At 49.6% G+C, this 20,083-nt stretch overlaps 11 protein-coding genes across 11 annotated transcripts; 5 read left to right on the top strand and 6 right to left on the bottom strand.

Annotated features, from left to right (window-relative positions):
- The first annotated feature begins 10 nt into the window (after positions 1 to 10).
- CC77DRAFT_745301 (major facilitator superfamily transporter) lies at positions 11 to 1,710 on the top strand. Its single transcript, XM_018533044.1, has 2 exons — positions 11 to 275; positions 329 to 1,710. Exons 1-2 carry the CDS (start codon positions 255 to 257, stop codon positions 1,646 to 1,648), a joined length of 1,341 nt encoding a protein of 446 aa, XP_018388159.1. The 5' UTR covers positions 11 to 254; the 3' UTR covers positions 1,649 to 1,710.
- CC77DRAFT_1018720 (hypothetical protein) lies at positions 1,493 to 3,051 on the bottom strand. Its single transcript, XM_018524680.1, has 2 exons — positions 2,453 to 3,051; positions 1,493 to 2,384 (listed from the first exon to the last, which is right to left on the bottom strand). Exons 1-2 carry the CDS (start codon positions 2,684 to 2,686, stop codon positions 1,773 to 1,775), a joined length of 846 nt encoding a protein of 281 aa, XP_018388158.1. The 5' UTR covers positions 2,687 to 3,051; the 3' UTR covers positions 1,493 to 1,772.
- Positions 2,684 to 4,424, top strand: CC77DRAFT_745358 (hypothetical protein). The gene has a single exon (XM_018533045.1). The coding sequence runs from the start codon at positions 2,917 to 2,919 to the stop codon at positions 4,162 to 4,164; it is 1,248 nt and encodes a 415-aa protein (XP_018388157.1). The 5' UTR covers positions 2,684 to 2,916; the 3' UTR covers positions 4,165 to 4,424.
- A 58-nt stretch (positions 4,425 to 4,482) lies between these two features.
- CC77DRAFT_745554 (mannan endo-1,6-alpha-mannosidase) lies at positions 4,483 to 6,156 on the top strand. Its single transcript, XM_018533047.1, has 3 exons — positions 4,483 to 4,698; positions 4,748 to 5,454; positions 5,509 to 6,156. Exons 1-3 carry the CDS (start codon positions 4,611 to 4,613, stop codon positions 6,073 to 6,075), a joined length of 1,362 nt encoding a protein of 453 aa, XP_018388156.1. The 5' UTR covers positions 4,483 to 4,610; the 3' UTR covers positions 6,076 to 6,156.
- Positions 6,157 to 7,253: 1,097 nt separating this feature from the next.
- Positions 7,254 to 8,000, bottom strand: CC77DRAFT_899108 (HET-domain-containing protein; the record flags this gene model as incomplete). Its single annotated transcript, XM_018533558.1, has 1 exon — positions 7,254 to 8,000. A coding segment is annotated over one exon (747 nt), but the record flags the coding sequence as incomplete, so codon positions are not given.
- Positions 8,001 to 9,381: 1,381 nt separating this feature from the next.
- CC77DRAFT_1059611 (hypothetical protein) lies at positions 9,382 to 10,800 on the top strand (the record flags this gene model as incomplete). Its single annotated transcript, XM_018528258.1, has 1 exon — positions 9,382 to 10,800. The coding sequence occupies one exon, from the start codon at positions 9,382 to 9,384 to the stop codon at positions 10,798 to 10,800; it is 1,419 nt and encodes a 472-aa protein (XP_018388154.1).
- A 454-nt stretch (positions 10,801 to 11,254) lies between these two features.
- On the top strand, positions 11,255 to 12,103 carry CC77DRAFT_1029752 (NAD(P)-binding protein; the record flags this gene model as incomplete). The annotated part of the gene is made up of 2 exons (XM_018526540.1): positions 11,255 to 11,540; positions 11,592 to 12,103. 2 exons carry the CDS (start codon positions 11,255 to 11,257, stop codon positions 12,101 to 12,103), a joined length of 798 nt encoding a protein of 265 aa, XP_018388153.1.
- Positions 12,104 to 12,172: 69 nt separating this feature from the next.
- CC77DRAFT_1059609 (hypothetical protein) lies at positions 12,173 to 14,251 on the bottom strand (the record flags this gene model as incomplete). Its single annotated transcript, XM_018528257.1, has 1 exon — positions 12,173 to 14,251. One exon carries the CDS (start codon positions 14,249 to 14,251, stop codon positions 12,173 to 12,175), a length of 2,079 nt encoding a protein of 692 aa, XP_018388152.1.
- A 166-nt stretch (positions 14,252 to 14,417) lies between these two features.
- Positions 14,418 to 14,918, bottom strand: CC77DRAFT_1018717 (hypothetical protein). Its single transcript, XM_018524679.1, has one exon. It carries the CDS (start codon positions 14,767 to 14,769, stop codon positions 14,500 to 14,502), a length of 270 nt encoding a protein of 89 aa, XP_018388151.1. The 5' UTR covers positions 14,770 to 14,918; the 3' UTR covers positions 14,418 to 14,499.
- An 810-nt stretch (positions 14,919 to 15,728) lies between these two features.
- CC77DRAFT_745249 (hypothetical protein) lies at positions 15,729 to 17,759 on the bottom strand. The gene is made up of 3 exons (XM_018533041.1): positions 17,391 to 17,759; positions 17,174 to 17,327; positions 15,729 to 17,116 (listed from the first exon to the last, which is right to left on the bottom strand). The coding sequence occupies exons 1-3, from the start codon at positions 17,595 to 17,597 to the stop codon at positions 15,798 to 15,800; spliced, it is 1,680 nt and encodes a 559-aa protein (XP_018388150.1). The 5' UTR covers positions 17,598 to 17,759; the 3' UTR covers positions 15,729 to 15,797.
- CC77DRAFT_745147 (hypothetical protein) lies at positions 17,740 to 19,960 on the bottom strand. Its single transcript, XM_018533040.1, has 5 exons — positions 19,646 to 19,960; positions 19,409 to 19,595; positions 19,041 to 19,336; positions 18,832 to 18,991; positions 17,740 to 18,773 (listed from the first exon to the last, which is right to left on the bottom strand). The coding sequence occupies exons 1-5, from the start codon at positions 19,778 to 19,780 to the stop codon at positions 17,923 to 17,925; spliced, it is 1,629 nt and encodes a 542-aa protein (XP_018388149.1). The 5' UTR covers positions 19,781 to 19,960; the 3' UTR covers positions 17,740 to 17,922.
- Between the last annotated feature and the right edge of the window lie 123 nt (positions 19,961 to 20,083).

Below are 20,083 nucleotides of genomic sequence, written 5' to 3'. Positions count from 1 at the left end.
TCGCTAGTCCACAGCGTGAGTTTTTCATTCAATCAATCGCCAGGAAACATCACCCGCAACATGTCGCATCCGAACCAGGATGATAAAGCCCTCGATGGCTCAATACATGAAAAGGATACACAGATTGGTGCTAGCGAAGAGATTCATATCGATCCAGTTGCGGAGAAGAGGGTAGGTGCAGCACACATGACTGGGTGTCACAAGCTGACCTGGATGGATAGCTTATCCGCAAACTGGATCTGATATTGTCTCCCATGATGGTCCTGGTGTTTCTGGTATGTTAAATTCAATTTTACAAATACTCCACTGTCTAACAAGCATGCTTCAGGTCGCCTACCTCGACCGATCCAATATCGGAAATGCTGCTATCGCAGGTATGAATGAAGACCTAGGGCTCACTGGCAACCGTCTCAATGTCGCTGTAACACTTTTCTACGTCACCTACATTGCCTTCGAGGTTCCAGCCTCTATCTTGTTGAAGAAGCTGCGACCATCGCGCCTTATCCCCACCTTCATCATCGGATGGAGCGCGGTCATTATTGGAGCAGCTTTCATTGAGAACTATGCCTCTCTCATAGCTACACGCCTACTCCTCGGTGTCTTCGAGTCCGGCCTGTTCCCATGCCTGACCTTGTATCTGAGCATGTACTACAAGCCGCTAGAGCAAGCTCGAAGGGTTTCCTACCTTTTTGTTGCATCTGCACTAAGTGGGGCCTTTGGTGGACTACTAGCATACGGTCTGACAAACCTGCATGGCGCAAAAGGACTTGCGGGCTGGAGATGGCTGTTTCTCGTTGAAGGAATCATCTCTATGGTCGTCGGTATCGCCACAATCTTTCTGCTACCTGACAACTTCGAGACTGCATGGTGGCTCAATGAAGACGAGAAAGCTCTGCTCCGCGCTCGACACGAGAACGAACGACTTTACCAGGGCAAGTCCATGACATCGGACGCTTTGGACAAGTCCGAAGTAAAGCTTGCTTTCCGCGATCCGAAGGTATGGCTCAGCGCTGTATGCCAATTCTGCGCCAATACTTGTTCATTCGGCTTCTCAACGTTTCTCCCGGTGATTATACGTGGCTTCGGATACTCCAGCATTCGCACTCAACTTCTCACCGTACCTGTGTACATCTGGGCCTCAGTTGTATACCTCTTTATCGCCTTTTGCTCCGACTATGTCAATCGCCGAGCATTCTTTATGGTTCCTTTGGCATTGGTTACATCGATCGGTTACGCCATGATGCTTGGTGTCTCTATGTCATCGACCGGGGTGCTATACTTCGCGACTTTTGTCACTGCTACTGGCATCTACTGTGTCGTGGGCCTGAACGTTACCTGGGTGATTAACAGCAATGCCGGATACTTCAAACGCGCCACCGCCATCGGTCTACAGCAAACCATTGGTAATTCTGCTGGCATCATGGCTGGGCAGATTTACCGTATCACGAATAACGATGGCCGCTACGTAATCGGTCACGCTATCTCGATTACAACTATCACAATCGCGGCATGCGGTTACGCTCTGATGTACTTTACTTTGCGCGGGATCAACAAGAAGAGAGAAGTCATGTCCATCGAAGAGAGGATTCGAGAGATCGATTCTGGGAAGCTTGGCGATCGCCATCCCGACTTCCGCTACACATTGTAGAGATGGAACTATGTTTAAACTTTGTAACCATAAAGAATTCTGGACTCACTGTACTACACCATGGCACTCGAAGTTTGCGAGCGCCTCATAACAATAGCATCCGATGTGTTTCTTCGCTGCTAAACTACACCGATGATCCAGGCTTCAGACCCTTGAATGTCTTCGTAATGTTCGTTATCGCGTCCTCGACTGGCAAGCGTTCCATTGAGCTTGCACCATAAAAGCCATGCACACCCTTCGTCTTGCTGATCACATACTCCGCATCCTCTGGCTTTGCGATTGGACCTCCATGGCACAGAATGATGACGTCTTCTTTAATTTTCGTTGCCGCATCACGAATCTCTTGGATCAGTTTGACGCATTCATCCAAGCTCTTCCCACTGCTTGCACCGATACTTCCACTCGTTGTGAGACCCATATGGGCGACCAAGATATCGGCCCCAGCGTTTGCCATCTTCTTCGCTTCTTCTACGTTGAACACGTACGGTGTGGTCAGGAGATCCATCTCGCGAGCCATCTTCATCACTTCAACTTCAGCATCATACGACATTCCTGTTTCTTCGAGATTCTGTCGGAATGTTCCATCGATCAAACCAACGGTAGGAAAATTCTGGATGCCGGCGAAACCGAGGTCTTTCAGCTGCTTCAAAAAGCGAGACATATCCCGGAAAGGGTCGGTTGCGCACACACCAGCTAGTACTGGCGTGGACTTGACGATAGGAAGGACTTCACCAGCCTGAGATTGTTAGCTACTAGACACTTTCTACAGATTTTCAAAGTTAACATCAAGTGAAGCGCGCATACCATTTCCAACACGACATCGTTAGCGTTTCCGTACGGCATCAAGCCGGCTAGCGAGCCGCGGCCGGCCATTCGATATCTTCCACTGTTGTATATAATGATCAAGTCGCCACCACCAGCTTCGATGAACTTTGCGCTCAATCCGATACCTGCACCTGCGCCAACGATGATTTTGCCATTGTCGATCTGCGAGCGGAGGTTCTGCAATATGCTCTTGCGATCGGTAGGGGGTGACATGCTGTCAATTTGGTATGCTATCGACCTTGAGTAAACGGATCAGGTATTGGATGTGGTATTATATTGTCTTAAAGTCACAGCGATGATGCTGAGAAAGGTTGTTGAAGTATGCACGATGACGTAATGCAAGCGCGGGGGATACATTACAGTGGCATGAACGTCTGCGACCCACGTCTTTACACGATATTCATATTACCATCAACGCATTGTCTCCTGGTGAGCACGTCATTATGTCTTCAAATCCCCGTGTTGTTCTTCTTGGTACTTGCGATACAAAGTTGGAAGAGTTGCTATTCCTTCGTAAAGAAATAGAGCGGAACAATGTCGACGTGATGCTGATGGATGTGGGTCGGCGCCACAAGGAGTATGATGCCATCACAATCAGTCAACACCAACTGCTGGAGGATCATGGAGATGCAAAAGATGTGAGCAAGCTACCTCGAGGAGAAGTCATCAAGACCATGGCTGGCTGCGCTACCAAGGCTGTCAAAAAGCTATTCGATGAAGGAAAGATACACGCCGCGATCAACGCGGGAGGTTCAGGTGGTACGTCGCTCGCAGCGGAAGTGATGAGAACTGCGCTCCCTATCGGCTTTCCAAAGCTGATCGTGTCAACTGTGGCAAGCGGCGATACTGGGCCAATCGTAGGGGAAACCGACATCACCCTGATGTACAGCGTTGTAGATGTGGCTGGCCTTAATCAAGTGCTCCGCAATGTGCTTAGCAATGCCGGAGCAGCCATAGCTGGAATGGCTCGCGCATACGCACCTCGCCAACAAGACGCAGCTCAGCTGCTAAAGAAACGTGTTGGTATTACTATGTTCGGTGTCACCACGCCAGCTGTCGACTTCATCCGAAAACATCTCGAAGACAACTACGACATTGAGACGTACGTCTTTCATGCTACCGGTCACGGCGGGAAAGCAATGGAACGACTCATCCAAGAAGGTGGGCTGGATGCAGTTCTCGATCTTACCACTACCGAGATATGCGATCATATTACCGGCGGTGTCATGAGTGCTGGTGAGCATCGTCTCGAAGCCGCCGCAAAAGCCGGAATACCAAATATCGTCTCCGTAGGCGCGACCGACATGACAAACTTTGGTCCGAGAAGCACAGTGCCGGAACGATACAAAGATCGCAAGCTGTATGAGCACAATCCTGTCGTGACCTTGATGAGGACATCAGTAGACGAAGCAACTCAAGTTGGCAAATTTATTGCAACGAAATTGAAGCATTGTGCAAAGAAGCCCGGAGCAATTCAAGTCTGGTTACCGAAGGGTGGTATCAGCATGATCGCTGTCCCTGATGGGCCTTTTGAAGACCAACAGGCGGATGCTGCGCTCTTCAGTGCGATACGAGAGGAACTCCAGGGTGGTAATATTGAAGTTACCGAAGACGAGCGCGCGATTAATGATGAGGGATTTGCGCACGATATCGCGGAGGCGCTAGTCGCGAAGATGGGAATTGGTCGGTAAGCAAATTGTGGTAATTGCGTGACTTTGAGAAGGCGCAGCGAAAGATGGCACAGCCAGTCCAGGAGCAGTTGCCAATGTCAATTACCATCTTCCCAAGCTCTTGGCTCCGAGACGAGGTGCATGCGCCTGACGACCATAGGACCGTGCCACTTCCAACACGCATCGCCAGGCATCTTCACGCCTGTATTAGGCGGCGCGGCCGGTGCAGCGCCCCTGAATTACTATCCGAGATGGCAACAAGCTTTTTTGGGCTCAGGCGTTCTGCGCTAACTAACCGTTAGACAACCATTGGTGGCACTGTAAGGCGGCTGAGATCCACATAACTAGCGTCATGCTACGCCTGCAAACATCGTCAACTGCTTTCCGGTCTCTTGTTCTTGAGAGTGCTGCATTCCCACTCTGTTTTCCTCTTGCGTTACGCAATCACACTCGTTCTGTCTTTCAAAATGTTCGCACGCGTCAGTGTGCTGTCACTCGCTTTGTCATGCATTGTTAGTACTACCGCGGCACTCGACTTGGATGTCCAGAACAAGGGTAATGACGATCTTTTCCACTTGCGCGACTACGATGCTAATGTGTACAGACTCTATCATACTGGCCGCGCAGGCTCTTGCAGGTGGAATCGTTAAGTTCTACAACGATTCCCTTTCTGTAGATGGAATCCCCGGCCTCTTTCCAGACCCCTACTTCTGGTACGAAGGCGGAATGATCTTCAACGCATTGATCGACTACTCTTATTTGACTGGCGATAAGCAATATGACTCTATTGTATCTGAAGGCATTCAGGGACAGCTTGGCGACCACCCTGGCCTTGCCTTCTTCCCCGATAATCAGACCGCGCAAATTACAAACGATGACCAAAGCTTATGGGCTCTTGCAGCAATGGCCGCCGCGGAATCAGACTTTCCAAAGCCGGAAAACCAATCCTGGGTGGAATATGCTGCCCAAGTGTTCGATGCTCAGGTGCTACGCTGGGATGATAAGAGCTGTAACGGTGGTCTTCGCTGGACTATCTTTACTTTCCAGGCAGGATACGATTACAAAAATGGAGCTGCCAACGGTGACTTTTTCCTCCTGGCTGCTCGTTTGGCCAAATTTACCGGCAACGAAACGTACTCCGAATGGGCTGACAAGTCTTTCACTTGGGCAAAGGACATTGGTATTATCGACGACGAATATGCTGTGTTTGACGGCGGTGATGCCACCGACGATTGTCGCGATATAAACGGATTCCGGTGGACAAACCTGCATGCCGCCTATACAGAGGGCTCTGCTATCATGCAGAACATCGTAAGCACTTCCTAGTACAGTCTACTCGGGCATCATACTGACATACGCCAACAGACCAACGGCAAGCAGAAATGGACTGACGCACTCCAAGGCCTCGTGAACTCATCTGCCATCTTCTTCCAACAACACGACGTCCTCACCGAAATAGCATGCGAAACGACCGGAAAGTGCGATGTCAGTATGCGCGCTTACAAGGGTATGGCCATAAGCTCTTATGCTCGCGCAGTCGTTGCCGCTCCCATCATTGCAGAACCCCTCACCAAAAAGCTCGAAGTCTCCGCTCAAGCTGCTGCCGGCACGTGTGGCGGAGATTTCTACAACGTTCAGTGCTCGCTAGATTGGGCAAATTCCACCGAAGGCATGTGGGAGGCTGCTGATGCTAGTGACGGGAATCTGAATGAAGTGTATGATGCGCTGCAGGCGGTGCAGGGTTTGCTATTCTCTCAGACCGCGCCTCCAAACATGACAAGTTCTAGGAACGGAGATAATGCGACGCAGAAGGTTGGTGCATCAGGTACATCAGGGGCTGGAGCGCCCAAAGAGACGGGCGCAGCGGGGACCATTGCTGCGAGTGTTACGATGGTTCTGGCTATGGCTTTTGCTGCGGCGCTGAGCTGTTAAGACTACTCCGCGAAAGCTTGCTAAAACACCATGAATAATCTTACTGCACGTTTTCTTGCAGTATTCAGCCCTGATGACCCATATCAGTTCGAGATGCTAGTGAGTTCCACCCATCTCGCATATCACAGCTGCGCAACGCGACCATATTGATGATCCGGCGATCATACATCCATCAGGTCTTCACCATCTGAGCTTTCGAGCGAAGACTTACTGACGACATCGATTTCGATGCCGAATATCCGCCAATGGTGAATAGTTCTTTTCTCCTTCAGGTTTATAGAGATCTCGATGCGTCGACCATCATCTTCCGTGTAGATCATTCTATCCGGATTTGTTTGCCAAGCTCTGTCTCGCAGTGTGTTCCAGACTCTGTGCATATCTTCGTCTGCATACTCTGACGAATTATTGCAAACCATCGCGAGACTAAGACTCATCTCAATGTGAACAACGAACGCTATCATCGGATGGGTATTGCGGGCGGAGAAAGCTAATGACAATACATGTATTGGTGGGTCATGCCAAAGGCGAGTGTATGTTCGAGAACCCGCCTGCCAATTCTGGGTCTCCCTGATTTTGAGCATTCGACCACCAAATTGTGGGTGGTCAGTACCGTGCCATCCTGTTGCATGGAGGAAGCGAATCCCCTCAGCCGACAAGTTTCTCGTCTCATCAATCAGATAAGTTTTGTTGTACAAGTTTGCACCAGTAGGGCCCTGCCGAATGTTCGGGACGATGATAATGTCCTGGAAATCCGTGCTCTGTAGAGCATCTCGAGTGGTTACCAGTACAGTCTCTCGATATTCTTTCTCCTCAGGAATCGATCTGCGTACCATGTAGCGTGGAGAGGTCTGTTGCACACGCCAGTCCTTGGGAGAGAGCAAAATGCCAAGCATACAAGCGCTTTTGTTCGTCTGCAGTGAACAGCTGAGAAGGCCGATCCAAAACTTCTCAGCCGTTGTCGCTACCGTGGAAATATGCATAAGAACAAGTGGAAGTCGAATATTGATGCCAACATTATCAAGTGCCAATAACGGGCCAGGAACTGGCGCTCGAGCCAAATTTACACAGTTCTTAAAATCCAAGGGCGACTTTGCAAGCATCTCACCCTCAAGCGTAGGAGGTGTGTATTCTGGAAATGTCTTGTTCACAGAAGATATCGGTTCCCTAGTATCCAAGCCCCATGCTAGGATAGAGTCATCTTCATTGTTCTTCTTAATGATTTCCTCTTGTAGACGCACAAAAGCCTTGTTACCCTCCCCGTACAGCAAGGGCATATTGATGTTGAATAGCCCCATCAAGCAATAGGCCTGGTCTTCTTGCCGAGTGGTTTCACGGTATGACGCCCACGACATCTTCTTTGCTACACAAAAATCATCAAGGGTGTTCATCCAGGGCGACTGTATTATGCCACTGCCTAATACTTCTGAGTCGACTCTTGTGATTTCTGAAATCTTACGTGCCAGCTTCCGCCGACTTCCAACCATTTCCCAACTCTTATCATAGAAGACCACGTCGGTCGGTGCGATCAATTCCTGCAGCGTCCAGCCACGGGTGAACCAACGGCTATCGGAGAAACTCTTTTCGAAACTAATCGCGGAAACATCCTCAAGAAAAGCGTAGCACTTAGAAGATGATAAGTACCATCTGAACATGGAGTTGATAGCCTCTGAAAGCTCTGCGCTGGAGCTCTTGTTAATGCAGCACGTGTCCACCCATGCAAAGTTTAGCCTGTCGCGCAATGCTTGCTCGCAGGTGCATTTGATCTTATAGTATCCAGCTTTCGTTCTCGTTGAAGCTTGGTGAAGGGGCAAGTCCGAAAACAACACCTCTTCGCGGCCCCATGTGTGGGACAATATTGCGTATTTTGGGACGGAGTTACCAACAAATTCCTCCAGCTCGAGGGTCTTGCAGTTGATGAGTCGCATTGCTGAGATGAACGCATCGAGGGTGTTCTTTATATGTAGAAAGTTATGAAGCGTTGCTAGAAGAAGACAATGAGAAGGCATGAGGTTAAGGTTTCCCCGCTTTGAAGCCTTCTGGGCTGCGTGAAGCTGAGTAATACAGTCACATGTTTCATGTTTGCGCATGCGTCAATCTGTGTGAACACCATCAGCAGCTTGTTAGAGCTCACCTCATGCTTCCCATTCAGATCAGTTATTCGCACTGCAGCCATGATCGCTGTGTTCACCTTAGGTAGTGTCCTGTTCGGGTATAGCGTTTCCGTGCGCTAACATCATGACCAGATGTTCTTTCTCCAGCACAGGTGGGCTCCTGTGTCGTTGATCGCGGAAGGTTCGGTCGACATGTCAGATATTCAAGAGGCTGGGGATCGCGTCGACTTAAGTGGAGCGATCTGCTCAATGACCAATTGGAGGAGATCTGACGAAGGTTGAGCTAGAAGAACCGCCACCCCACCAAACTGGATGCCTCACAACTTGATGCAACAAACACAGCCTACCACATCCTCTGCCGCGCACATCTTTCCAGTAACACGTGGCCTATTGGCGTCGGCTTGTTAACCAACGATCGGACCGAATGCGATGTCAGAGGAAGGGCACGAACAGTATTTGTTTCGTGGCAAAATCTGTTCGCCTGAGCAGGTCCAAGTATGCTGTAGCATCTATTCCTCAGTCACATATGCCGCGCATGGTTTATTCGATTTCTAGCTATTGCGGATGGTGTCACTGCAACGATGCCGGCGCTCGACGACGCTCAAGAAGAAGATGTCTGCCTAGTGCGGTGCAGCAAGTACGGTAATCTTCTAGAAATTTCGTCACCCATAAGTGCAGATGTGATTCGGGAATTGCGTAAGCATGGCTATCAAAATCATTCGAGTACTGCTATCGCAGACATCGCGCCATATGCGACAAAAAGCCATATCTTTCTAGCTTCGGTCTATGGTACTTTCTGGTAGTCACGCTCTAGACGGTGCTATGGGACAGAAATATTATTGTCTCTCATACTGATCACTCGTCTGCGACAAAGCAATCACAAACAGACCGACACACTCTTCCAGGTCATACACCGCTCATGCATTGCTAGGTCCCTTCCCCTGCTGCCACTTTGCTCTCCGCAATTTCGATGTTATCGTCGCCGCTTCCCAAGAAGCCAAAAGCTGCAGCCGAAGGTCTACCGATCGAGCTTTGGACGCTTATATGCCACTCGAGGTCTTCATATTCAGACGGAGAGGAGTTCATCATTGACTTCCTTGGTCTTTCTAATCTCCGCCTCACTAGTCGAGCGCTAAATCGGAAAATCTGGGATGCATTCCTTCAACGGCATTTCGCATCTTCCAAGTTCAGCCTAATGCCACAGAGTCTGCAAGACCTAAAGAGGTTGTCGGAAGACGAGCAGCTTCATAGATACGTTCGAGAGCTGGAGTTTGGCCCAGAGATATTGAACACGAATCTGGAAGTGGACCTTCAATACATCAAGGAGCAAGGGGAGGAGCCTTCTACCGGTTATCCACATCCTGAGAGCTACATTTACGTGGATTCTGCCCGCCCAATTTGGCCGATAGTCAAGCTTCCAAGACCGCTGCGTGAAGGTGTTACCAGCAGAGACTCAGAGTCAGCAATGGTTGTTCGATGGAACAAGCGAGGTAGTTATGGTCGCTGGCTTCAAAGATACGGAGATACACTGAAAAGATTAGTTGAACGCCAAAACCACTTTCGAGCTGGAACCGGATATCTCCGAGAAGCCATTATAAAGTTCCCGGCACTGAACAGCATCAAGATCAATCCTCGTCCAGTAGGTAATTACTACGAGCAGCGCTTTGCTGAAATCATAAACCGGAGTAGGGGTACCACGCCGCTCTTCCGCGAACTTGGAGCACATGAGCTCGAATTAACGACCGACACCGCTCCGTACGGTTCAGAGTCCATCTTGGAGTTCAGCCTTGACGGTCTTCTCTTCATGGAGTATTACGCAGAGATCAACATGCTGGAAAACCTCTTCAATGTCTTGAGCTCGGTTGACTTGGGCAAGTTTACTGTTGATCTGACGATCACCGCAGCGAACCTTCTATCTAATGGCAAGGTCTTTGACATCAGTCACAGAACTTGGACAGCCATGGCCCCCCGTGTACGAAGCCTCACGTTCGACTTCGCAATGAGCGACATGAAGATCTACCAAGTTCCCCCACTGTTAACATGGATAGCCGAGATGGTACAACCCACCCGTGCGGTCGAACACTTTTTCTGCCGCAATCTCTTCTTCGGGCACTTTGTATTGCGAAAAGTCTTCGCGCAATCCTCTTGGGCAAGTCTTCGAACGCTGCATCTCTTCCGATGTAAAGCCCATAGCCGCGATTTGCTCGGAATGTTCCTTCGTCATCGTTCAACTCTGGAAGATGTAAGTTTGTCATGCGTCACGACTACTGGTATGAGCGCAACATCCTGGAAGAACATACTTGTTCTAATGAAGGGCATGGATCAACTTGATCGTGTCACGCTGGATCGGCTCGAACTACAGGGTGCTATTGACATGTCTAGCCTCTTGTCGCACCCTTGGAACTCCAAACCATCCACATGTTATTGCTTGAAGGCAAAAGGGCACGGGAAAATCCGTCACATGCTACTTGTCGCGACAGAGTGCATCATACTTATTCCAGGTCGGAAATCTACGGTTTGCGAAGTGCATTTTCGGACATTGCAACTTAACCAAGAGTACCTAGGGCAGAGCTCAGTGGGGTCTTGGCAAAGCTCGTCCACAGACCTGTCTTAGACAGCTGTAGAATGATCACGTGTTAAGTGTAGGTGATGGATACACACTTAGTATTGAGTAATTCTACAAGCTCGGTAGCTTGCCATCTTCCCGTGCACGTTACAGCATCCAGCATATTTCAAGTTTCTCGGGCGCGTCCTTCCTTATTTATCTCAACATCCTACTTACCCATCTTTGCGTTAGCCGGGTACTACCTCCTCATAAGGCGTGAAATGAGAATAGCACCGAGCTGTCTAAACGCTGGCACCGGCGTTAGGAACTCAACGCTCCGGCGATACAACTTATCGGCCGATAGAGATTTCCTTTTCTGGTTAGCGTCGCCTCTCCAGGAACCCGACAGGGTCTTGACAGTCAGTAGTCTCACAAGCCTGCGCAGATATATAAACGCCATATACCGTATTTGAGTAAAGACACTGCCAGATCAACAGTTCATCAAAATAACGGCATCGAAACCATGGCCTCTCGAACTACTATCTTCATTACTGGAGCCAACACCGGCCTCGGGCTTCACACCGTGAAGGCTCTATACAGATCAACAAACATATACGACATCTTGCTTGGTGCTCGAGACTCGAACAAGGCTTCAGCTGCTATCGACGAAATCAAACAAGAGTACCCCAACTCTACGAACAGCATTGAGGGAATCCAAATCGACCTTCAGGATGACGCTTCGATCGCTCAAGCGTTCGAAACAGTCTCCAGAAAACATGGCAAGATTGATGTTCTTCTCAACAATGCGGGTACGAATGTGAAAACCTCGATAGACTTGTACCCAGACTGACTTCGCACAGGAGCGCAATTCGACCAGCAGGTACCCAAGGGCAACATGACAATAAGAGACATGTGGAACAAATCTTGGGACGTCAACGTGACTGGTACATATATAGTGACCGAAGTCTTTGCTCCGTTGCTTCTCAAATCGTCTCACCCACGACTGGTCTTCATCACCAGTGGCACAAGCACCCTCACAGAGCACGACAACTTAGCGATGCCCATAAACCGCTCCCCTCCCAAAGGCTGGCCCAAGGAATCCTTTGCAGTCACGGCGTATCGAGCAGCCAAGACTGGTATGAATATGATGGTGCTGGAATGGGCCCGAATGCTCAAGGAGGATGGCGTCAAGGTGTTCGCAGTCAGCCCTGGCATGCTAGCTACAGGTTTGGGTGGTGATCCCGAGGCTATGAAGAAGATGGGAGCAATTGATCCGAAGATTGGAGCGGAACTCGTTCGCGATGTCGTCGAAGGTCGCCGGGACGAGGATGTCGGGAAGGTGGTGCGCAAGAATAACGTTCAGCCATGGTAGCTCCAGAGCATCAGATGTTTTGGCTGTGTATTCGAATTGAAACGGGCCACAGCTTTGCGCTCCAGCTCATCATGTAATGTTGAAATCATTAGCATACGTGGTCGTATCACAGAATTGCTCGATATCTATCAACCCGTTGCTTATGAAGTCGAACGGATCGAGCGTACTGAAAGTGAACTGGTCCTCTGAGTATGTATTGTGATTAGTGGAGTCAACAGGCCAGTCTGGGATTCCAAGTACTATGGTCTCCGGTGTTGTTTGCGGCTGGCATCCTGTTGCTGATCCTAGTGTTGGCTGTGTGAAAGCAGATTGCTTGACGTCTGTTGATTCTAATGTAAAATTTATCGCTCGTCCCAATCTTCTCGCGTCGATACTGGACAAGGATCTATCCACGCAAATAGAGTGAGCTGTCTTGAGGAGCAAAAGGGTTTCTTCCAACGTAACCATCATCGAACCCTGAGGGATACTTCTTCGACGATCCAAGTTGATATAAAGACAAAGAGTGCTCCCGCCAAGTAAGAAATCAGTCATCACGAAGTTGTTAAACATCCAGCTTACTGCTTGGAGACGGCCTCCAGGTCGAATTTCACAGTGAATGTCGGCAACACTCCTTACGATGCTACTGGCGGCCTGGGTGCATTGCACAATGCTATGAGTACTGCCACGTACCATGTACTTCAAGTGCAGGATGCATAAGCTTTTCAAAAACAGAAGCTCGAGAAAGAATCGACACATGACCAAGAAGGGTGGGTCAGAGGTGGATTCAGATACTGAACGCCATCGTAGGATGTTCGGGATTGTCGCATATGCTTTTCTCGCCTCCGTTTCCAACTCCATGATTTCCATCTCACTCTTGACACGCAAAGACAGCGCGGCTTGACATATTCTGGCGAATACAGGCATCAACCTATCTTTAACAATGAACCATAGAATTGGGGTTGGCTCACTCTCTGGTCGAGCTTGGGGAAGAATTTGAGTGTCGAAGTCGAAATCAGAGTCCAGTAAGTTTGAAGGAGACTTGGTATCGCAATTTTCGAGGATAATGTTATTGGGAAGCCCAAGTTGGAAAGACACCATGATATCCACCTGCTTGCAACAAGCCCAGAAGCGTCTTCTCATCTCGCCTTCGAAAACTGTGAACCTGCCGAAGGTATCGGGATCGCGATGGTATCCTAGTTCGTATGCATGCCGTACAGCCATACAGATGATGGCGCCACATTCGTGGTTGGGATCCAGACTTCTGAGGCTTTTGCAATGGGCGTACAGTAACAATGCTTCCGGAGCGTCTCGCTGCGTTTCATGATAATCGCCAAGCGCCAAAAGCTTTCCTGCAGCATTGTAAAACTCGCAGCTAGGTGTCTGCGCTGTCTTCTCTCCTGCTGCTCCTTCGTGAACTAACGCAGCGATTGAGAAGATAGAGAAAAGGGTACTCAGCCAAAATGCTGAGGCTGCTTGAAAGTGTTCAACTTGAAAAGTATGGTATTCTCGTTGGAACTGTCTTGTATGAATGAAGGGTTGCACAAACGTGCCACTTCCGAAGTAGGTTTCCAGAAGGTGATCAGCGTCCTTCTGCAATGGCATATATTGTGACAAGATGGCGCCTTGCGAGGATGCACTTGGTAAGCCGAGAATGCTCTTACTGACAACGTCGTTTCCGTCGGCGATCGACTCTTCAAGGCCGGGCTCATCAACCGTCGCAGGTAGTTCCAAGCGCAGCTGGTGGATGCTTTCCATAACTTCTTCCACGACAGTAGGAAATTGGTTCTTCGGCAACCCCAGCTCACGACCACTGGACACATGGGCCTGTTGACCAGTGGAGTTGGAAGGCAATCTCGAGCTATGTACTGGCTCTGACGCATCTGTTGCATCCAGCAATTGAATGACCTTAGCTTCAAGATGTTGCAGTCTTTCCTCAATGGCCGGCTGACCACGTGCGCGTGACAATCCATTGTAAGAGCAGGATGTGCCGCCATCTCGCCTGACACACCTACTACAGGGCCGGTTCCTGTCGCATCGGAGTTTAGAGGCTTTGCAATGATCGCAAACTAATGTTGGTCTTTGGCGCTTGACAGGCTCTTTCTTTCCCGCTCGCTGTTGGCGTGTACTATAAGCCCTGAAGCTGCCGATGGATTGTGACTTGTGAGACATGGATTGCAAATGATTTGACATGTATAGGGTTGTTATTGGCAGATGAGACAGGAGTGACGTGGTGCTAGCACCTACATTGAAAAGGTGGGGAGCAGCCGGTAGCTCCGATGACCGCCGTAAGGGGGCGCGTACCGAGGCTGACGGCTTAACGACCTTAGCGGCCCAATTCAACTATCTTTTCCACTGCAACTGCCTTATCAATCACCTGACCTTACTAGATTCCTACCACACTTGCTTCATCACAACACTCAACAGCACCTCCCTTTGTTTCCAGTCCCATTCCAGTAAGTCGTAGTCACGTATCCTCCTCGCTCATTCTTCTTTTTTTCTTTCGGCCAGCAGCATGCCATGCATAAGACGATGGAGAAGAGAATCGCAACGGTGGCTGCGAGACCTATCAAAATGGCTTTTCCGTGGCTGCCATAGTAGATAAATTCGTTGTTGCCAGCGGTATAATCGCTCCCTACCTCCAGTGTGGAGATTGGGAGAATGGATGTTGTGAGCGTTGTATCTGCCATGGTGTCTCTGATGTAAGATGGTTGCTAGAATATTATGAGTCTCTGTTCAAGATCACTAGAGGCGAAATCACATACATGTTTTTGACCTCAATATGGTAATTTGAGCTGTAGCCTTGCTTGGTGCTAGTGGGCAATGTAAGTATGCGAACTCAGCCTTAGTATAGAGGAGGCTATCGCATGCTTTTAATCGCACATTAGAACACTTGCGCGTATCATCTCTACACCTTACCTTCACTCGACGTTATACAATGTCTCCTTAATACTCCATGTGCTCATCTATAACGTGTTGAACCCGCCAAATCAAGCTTACTGAGAGTACAGTGGTATGCCACAAAAGGTCTTCCATTGCTGCAACGTGACCTAGTCCTGTAACAGTGGCTGATCTTGATGTGGGAGCCTGTTCATAGCAACAAGGAGGCCTCTCTTAGCATTATTCGACTTCTCAATGCGTAAAGACTTGCTAAAAAGGACTTGATAGCCGGCCCGTCGATACTTACACAAGCGGGACCCTGCATGAAAGTATAGAACACGTTCTGGTAGACTCTTGAATATCTTCGCACGACTGGGCTTCGTTGATAGGTGTGTGAGCGTGGAGAGAGGTGATGAAGCGGCTGATAATTGGTTTCTCGTCAACTCAAGAGAGCTGTTTCTCAGTCTCACTGACGCGATTCTCACTCCTCGTTATCTTACTTCTATATAAGGTTCTGTAAGTACTGCCTTGTAGTATCCGTTTTTTGCGTTCCAATAGAACGGCTGTCACTTCGCACAGCGTCGCACAAGCATGGCGCATCGACGATACATGTTCGTGCGCCGCGCTTGTGAAACTCGTCTTTCAAATACTCAGAACATAATATTGAGACGATAGTTCTGATGAAACAGCGTGTTCAAAGAAAAAGTGCTAAGGGTGAAATTCATAATGTTGATGTGAGTCAGTGACGAAAGGTTAGTTGTATTATTTCGCACCGTATTAGATCTACATGTCTATCGTACAACCTAGATATTCAAATGCCCATGACTACCCAGACGAACTACGAGTTTGTTGACAACCCATGACGGTGTCCTTTCTGTATGTGAGAGCCCTCCATCTCAGCGATAACAGCCGTCATATCTCCTCTATTGCCCGGTCCAAGCTTCGACGGCAGTACAGGATCAGTATGCAGTTCGGCCACCCCATTACCACCACTGGAAAAGGTGTCGCTTCCAAGCTCACTTATCGGGCTCGTAATCTCAGCGCCGTGTAGCTCTGCCGAGCGTGTTGAGCGGAGTGGTGTATTCGTACCAAGTTCGCTGACTGGACTTCTCATTCCTTCGGTGCGGAGATCAGCACTACTCATCCGGCTGGTAGGTACTCCAGATGGGGTGTTAGCATGCCAGCCTTGCATTGTTGAAGAAGCCGAAACAGGTGAGGCCGGCGACGGTATGCTCGGTGCCGTGTGAGATCCCAGTTCGGGATATCGAGAATCCATGTTACTACCATGACGGTGCAGATGTGACTGTTGTGCTGGGCGGTAGAATCGCGAGCTCTCATTACCACTTCCGCCGCGCATCTCCGGTGGGTTCGGATAGCCATTGTGTGCAGTTTGGGGGCGTGGCGGTGGCGGTGCGCTTTCGCTATGTAGTTCGGCTTTCGAGTGCTGATGCATTTGTGGACCGGCTTCGACTTTTGAGTGACGACCAAAGCTTGAATCATTCTCGATAACTGGAAGTTTGGGGTTTGGACTAGTATTGCGAGAGGGCTCCCAAATGTCTGCGGATGAAGCGAGAGAGGCTCGGTGCTTACGGCGACGCAGGAAGAAGAACACAAGGCCGATGATCAGAGCAATAGCTACAGTGCCGCCCGCTGCTATGCCGGCAATGGAAGTCGTACTTAGAGTCGGTTCTGCAGCATGAGTATTTGTGGGGGCTGGCAGCTCAGAGTTGGAGATCGTGATGTGAACATGCGACTGGATAGTGACGTCGTTCGGAGGGATAGTATTGCTTGGAGCAGGAGCTGCAACAACGGATGTAGGTTTTCCTTCGTTCGTAGAGCTAGGTGCTGCAGCTGGCGTCGAAGTCGCGGGTGGCGGCGATGGCGCTTCTGATGACTTCTCCGTCTCCGAACTTGACGATGCCGAAGTGCTGGTCGATGGTGATGGAGTATTCGACGTAAGTATCTCAATAGTGGTCTCATACGTTGACATCGCCTCAAAGCTAGTCGCCGAATCCTTAGTACTCGCTGCAATACTACCTGATGGCTTTCCCGTGAGCAAATCTTTATAGTTGAACTCATTACCCCCATAGTTAAACTCATTTTCGAAGTAATCTTCGTGTGTTCCTTTGCACGCCGCCTTGAACATGTTTACGTAGTCTATGGCCTATGGTTAGTAAATCCTGATTCCGTGTTGTGTATAAATCAAAGGCTTGCCTTGTCGGTCTGTCACACTTGGACAAGCGTTGAGAAGACATACACCATACATATTGAAGTGTATGTGAACAACGTCGGAAAGCTCACAAAAGCCTTCGAGGTTATCGGCACAATTGCCATCGAGGACCTTTCCTTCTCCAATGAGACATTGCTTCTAACATTAGGGTCAGTAGAAGAGTCCATTGGAACGATCGTGTGGCTCTTGGGCCGTACTTACAGTGCAACCAGGAAGCGCTAATGGTGGCTTCGCAGCGATGCAGAACTTGTCACGCTCTTGAGCAGCGACGCTGCCGAATAAGAGCAACAAGATGGAGAAGTACATATCGAAGATCATTGCAGATCGCTGGAGATCTGGATCAAGAAACCGACCAAACAAGACGGTAAAAGATTCGGACTCACGACTTCTTAAGTGCAAACGCCCCATGTTTGCTCTTCCACCGACTACCGACTGCCCCAGCCCAACGAACACTCGTCCCCTGCTTCACCTTACACAAGCACCGGCGGAGCAATCTTAACACCACTTCACAAACGGCCAACCACATGAACGCGCACGTAATGCTATTTTCGTACTACCAGTTCGCATGCACTGCCTCAAGTGTACGACTTGGTTGACAAATGTATGTCTAAACCAGGTTCGTCACCCAACGGGCATCCGCAGGACCAATCTCACAAGTCTCTGAGCTACTTAGTTGAGACAAGTGACCAGTGGGAAACGGGAGATAACGTTGAGAACTCCAAAACATGCAGTCTCAATAACGTGCACTCCTCCGAATGCAGTCTTCTTCATGCTCCCTTGTCCACTCACGAGACTGCGCAATCCCCCAATCGCTTGTTGCGTCTTGTCCTCGCTGCCGCTGCAAATCTACCGTCTCGTCGCCGTAGCTGTTCCGGCGGGCACTATATCTACTCATCGAGTCGTCATCAGAATTTTCCTGATTCGGCGCTGTCTGGTAACCTCGATTCTCGTTGTCAGGAAGCTCGTATCGACTGTGATCACGACTGTATTGCCGCCCATGTCCAGTGAACTTGTCGTCGCCATACTCCGACATGTTATAGTCCTCGGTCTTTGTGCCATATTCGCGAGGTGCAGTGCCGTAACCATGAACGGGGTGTACGTCCATACTCCGCGGCGAACCAATGAGTGTGGCATCGTAGACCGACGCGTGGTACGTGGAAGTGTCTGCGCCGCGGCCTGCGCTTGCAGTGTCACGACGCGACGCGAACTCAGGTATCGACGAATCGCTGATCAAGGTATTGATTCTCATCGACATACCTTCTGGATTCGTAGCGTCTTGTAGTTTCGCATTGTCCTTCTTAAGCGTGTTGGCCTTCTTCCTGGAATCCCACCAAAGCTTTATCAAACCAGCGACGATAATGAGGACGACGACGGCTGCGGTGACAATGCCTCCGATGGCTCCACCAGTGAGCTTAAAGGGCTGGCGGGCACTCTCAGAGACAGAGCCATTGGAGTCGACGGGTGGGACTGAGGCAGGCGTTGCAGAAGGGAAGGTAGCTGGAAGATACGGTTCCCACCGCTTCGGAATGTCAATTAGTTCCTTGTTAACCTTCTTGCAGTGGTAGAAAAGGCTGTCTAGGAACTCTGGAAGGAAATTAGCATTAGGCTGTGTGCGGATTTATGCTTGGAAAGAGTGATTCACCTTCTCTTCCGATATCGCCATAACAAGCGTCTAGGACGCATTGCTGGTCGAACTCGGTGTTTTTCTCGAGCGAGTTGCTGACTTTGCAGATGCAGTCAAGATCACCAGTGTTACATGACGGTTCGCCCTGTGGCTTCTTGGTCATGCATTTGTCGGAAATCTGATGGCCATTAGTGGGTGAACTTATGTTAGAAGCTTAGGGAACATACGCCGCAAATGGGGATTTGCCCATCAGCAGGGTCCGTCGGTGTTGGCATTGCAGAGGAGATTGTATTGGTGGTAGTCTTCGTAGACTGCGTTGTGGATACGTCTAGCGATGCTGGAGAGCTAGTTGCACTTGTGGCCTGAGTCAATGTACCCGGTTGAGTAGACGTAAGAGATTGAAAGCTGACAGTAGCGGTAGACTGTGGGGGTAGTGGTTGATCGTACGGAGTCCAACCCGGAGAAATGTCTATTAAGCTCGTACCACGTTGCTGGCAGGCTGCTCGATACATAGCGAGAAACTCTAAACAATTGTCGATTAGTACTCTCACTCACTCGCCATTTCCCTCACTTGGTGGCGGAGCACGGTACTCACGCTTTCTCGCATCCGCGCCGTTGCACTCTTGCAGTACACAAGAGGCGGAGAAGTATTCGTTGTTGGACAGTGTGTTTGTGTATTTGCAGACGCAAGAAAAATAAGCAGCGATATCGTAATCATACTGTTGACAGTAGAGCCATTTGGGAGCGTCGGACGTGTTTTCCGACTGGCACTTTGAGGAGATCTGACCTCGTTAGCTATCACGCGTCTGCGCTGAGTCTCATAACGACTTACTTCGCAGAAGTAACCCGGTGCCGTCTCCATAGGGAGAAGCACAGAGCTCGACCCAGTCGAACTTGGAACATCCATAGTCGAGGTATCAAGAATGACAGGAGGGGTGTACCCCGGTGGATTGTTATTACTCGCCATGATTGACTTCAATAACAGTGAAGTCCTGGAGATGTGACGGGGAATATCGATTGCTTCGCACTAGACGCCGTCCTTGCTCGAACGTCGCTATGTCACGGTGAGAGACCGTCCGTTAAGCGGACCGAGGTCGGTACCAGCAAACAATCTTGGAAGTTGTCTTATATACCCAGGTAAGTGATGTTCAAAGAACCGCGAGAAGCGTGGGAGACTGCGAGGTTATGATCGACGAAGTGAAGTCTGACAGTACGTCCGAATCGCTGGCTAGACATGCATAGTCATGTACGTTCCACTTAATGCCCAGGT

This window comes from Alternaria alternata, assembly GCF_001642055.1.
Source record: "Alternaria alternata strain SRC1lrK2f unplaced genomic scaffold CC77scaffold_6, whole genome shotgun sequence".
Lineage (NCBI taxonomy): Eukaryota > Fungi > Ascomycota > Dothideomycetes > Pleosporales > Pleosporaceae > Alternaria > Alternaria alternata.
The sequence above is the reverse complement of the archived record's forward strand: the minus strand, read 5'-3'. Positions and strand labels throughout refer to the sequence as shown.

Excerpts from the sequence above, each read along its gene's own strand:
- CC77DRAFT_1018720 (XM_018524680.1), bottom strand. The coding sequence starts at position 2,686 with ATGTCACCCCCTACCGATCGCAAGAGCATATTGCAGAACCTCCGCTCG. Across the intron at positions 2,385-2,452 it reads ACGATGTCGTGTTGGAAATG|GCTGGTGAAGTCCTTCCTAT; the intron begins GTATGCGCGCTT and ends TAACAATCTCAG.
- CC77DRAFT_745358 (XM_018533045.1), top strand. The coding sequence starts at position 2,917 with ATGTCTTCAAATCCCCGTGTTGTTCTTCTTGGTACTTGCGATACAAAG.
- CC77DRAFT_745147 (XM_018533040.1), bottom strand. The coding sequence starts at position 19,780 with ATGGCGAGTAATAACAATCCACCGGGGTACACCCCTCCTGTCATTCTT. Across the intron at positions 18,992-19,040 it reads GGCAAATCCCCATTTGCGGC|ATTTCCGACAAATGCATGAC; the intron begins GTATGTTCCCTA and ends AATGGCCATCAG. Across the intron at positions 18,774-18,831 it reads TGGCGATATCGGAAGAGAAG|AGTTCCTAGACAGCCTTTTC; the intron begins GTGAATCACTCT and ends ATTTCCTTCCAG.
- CC77DRAFT_745249 (XM_018533041.1), bottom strand. The coding sequence starts at position 17,597 with ATGGGGCGTTTGCACTTAAGAAGTCGTGAGTCCGAATCTTTTACCGTC. Across the intron at positions 17,328-17,390 it reads TAGCGCTTCCTGGTTGCACT|AAGCAATGTCTCATTGGAGA; the intron begins GTAAGTACGGCC and ends CCCTAATGTTAG. Across the intron at positions 17,117-17,173 it reads AAGTGTGACAGACCGACAAG|ACTACGTAAACATGTTCAAG; the intron begins GCAAGCCTTTGA and ends CATAGGCCATAG.
- CC77DRAFT_745301 (XM_018533044.1), top strand. The coding sequence starts at position 255 with ATGATGGTCCTGGTGTTTCTG. Across the intron at positions 276-328 it reads TGATGGTCCTGGTGTTTCTG|GTCGCCTACCTCGACCGATC; the intron begins GTATGTTAAATT and ends AGCATGCTTCAG.
- CC77DRAFT_1018717 (XM_018524679.1), bottom strand. The coding sequence starts at position 14,769 with ATGGCAGATACAACGCTCACAACATCCATTCTCCCAATCTCCACACTG.
- CC77DRAFT_745554 (XM_018533047.1), top strand. The coding sequence starts at position 4,611 with ATGTTCGCACGCGTCAGTGTGCTGTCACTCGCTTTGTCATGCATTGTT. Across the intron at positions 4,699-4,747 it reads CTTGGATGTCCAGAACAAGG|ACTCTATCATACTGGCCGCG; the intron begins GTAATGACGATC and ends TAATGTGTACAG. Across the intron at positions 5,455-5,508 it reads CTGCTATCATGCAGAACATC|ACCAACGGCAAGCAGAAATG; the intron begins GTAAGCACTTCC and ends ATACGCCAACAG.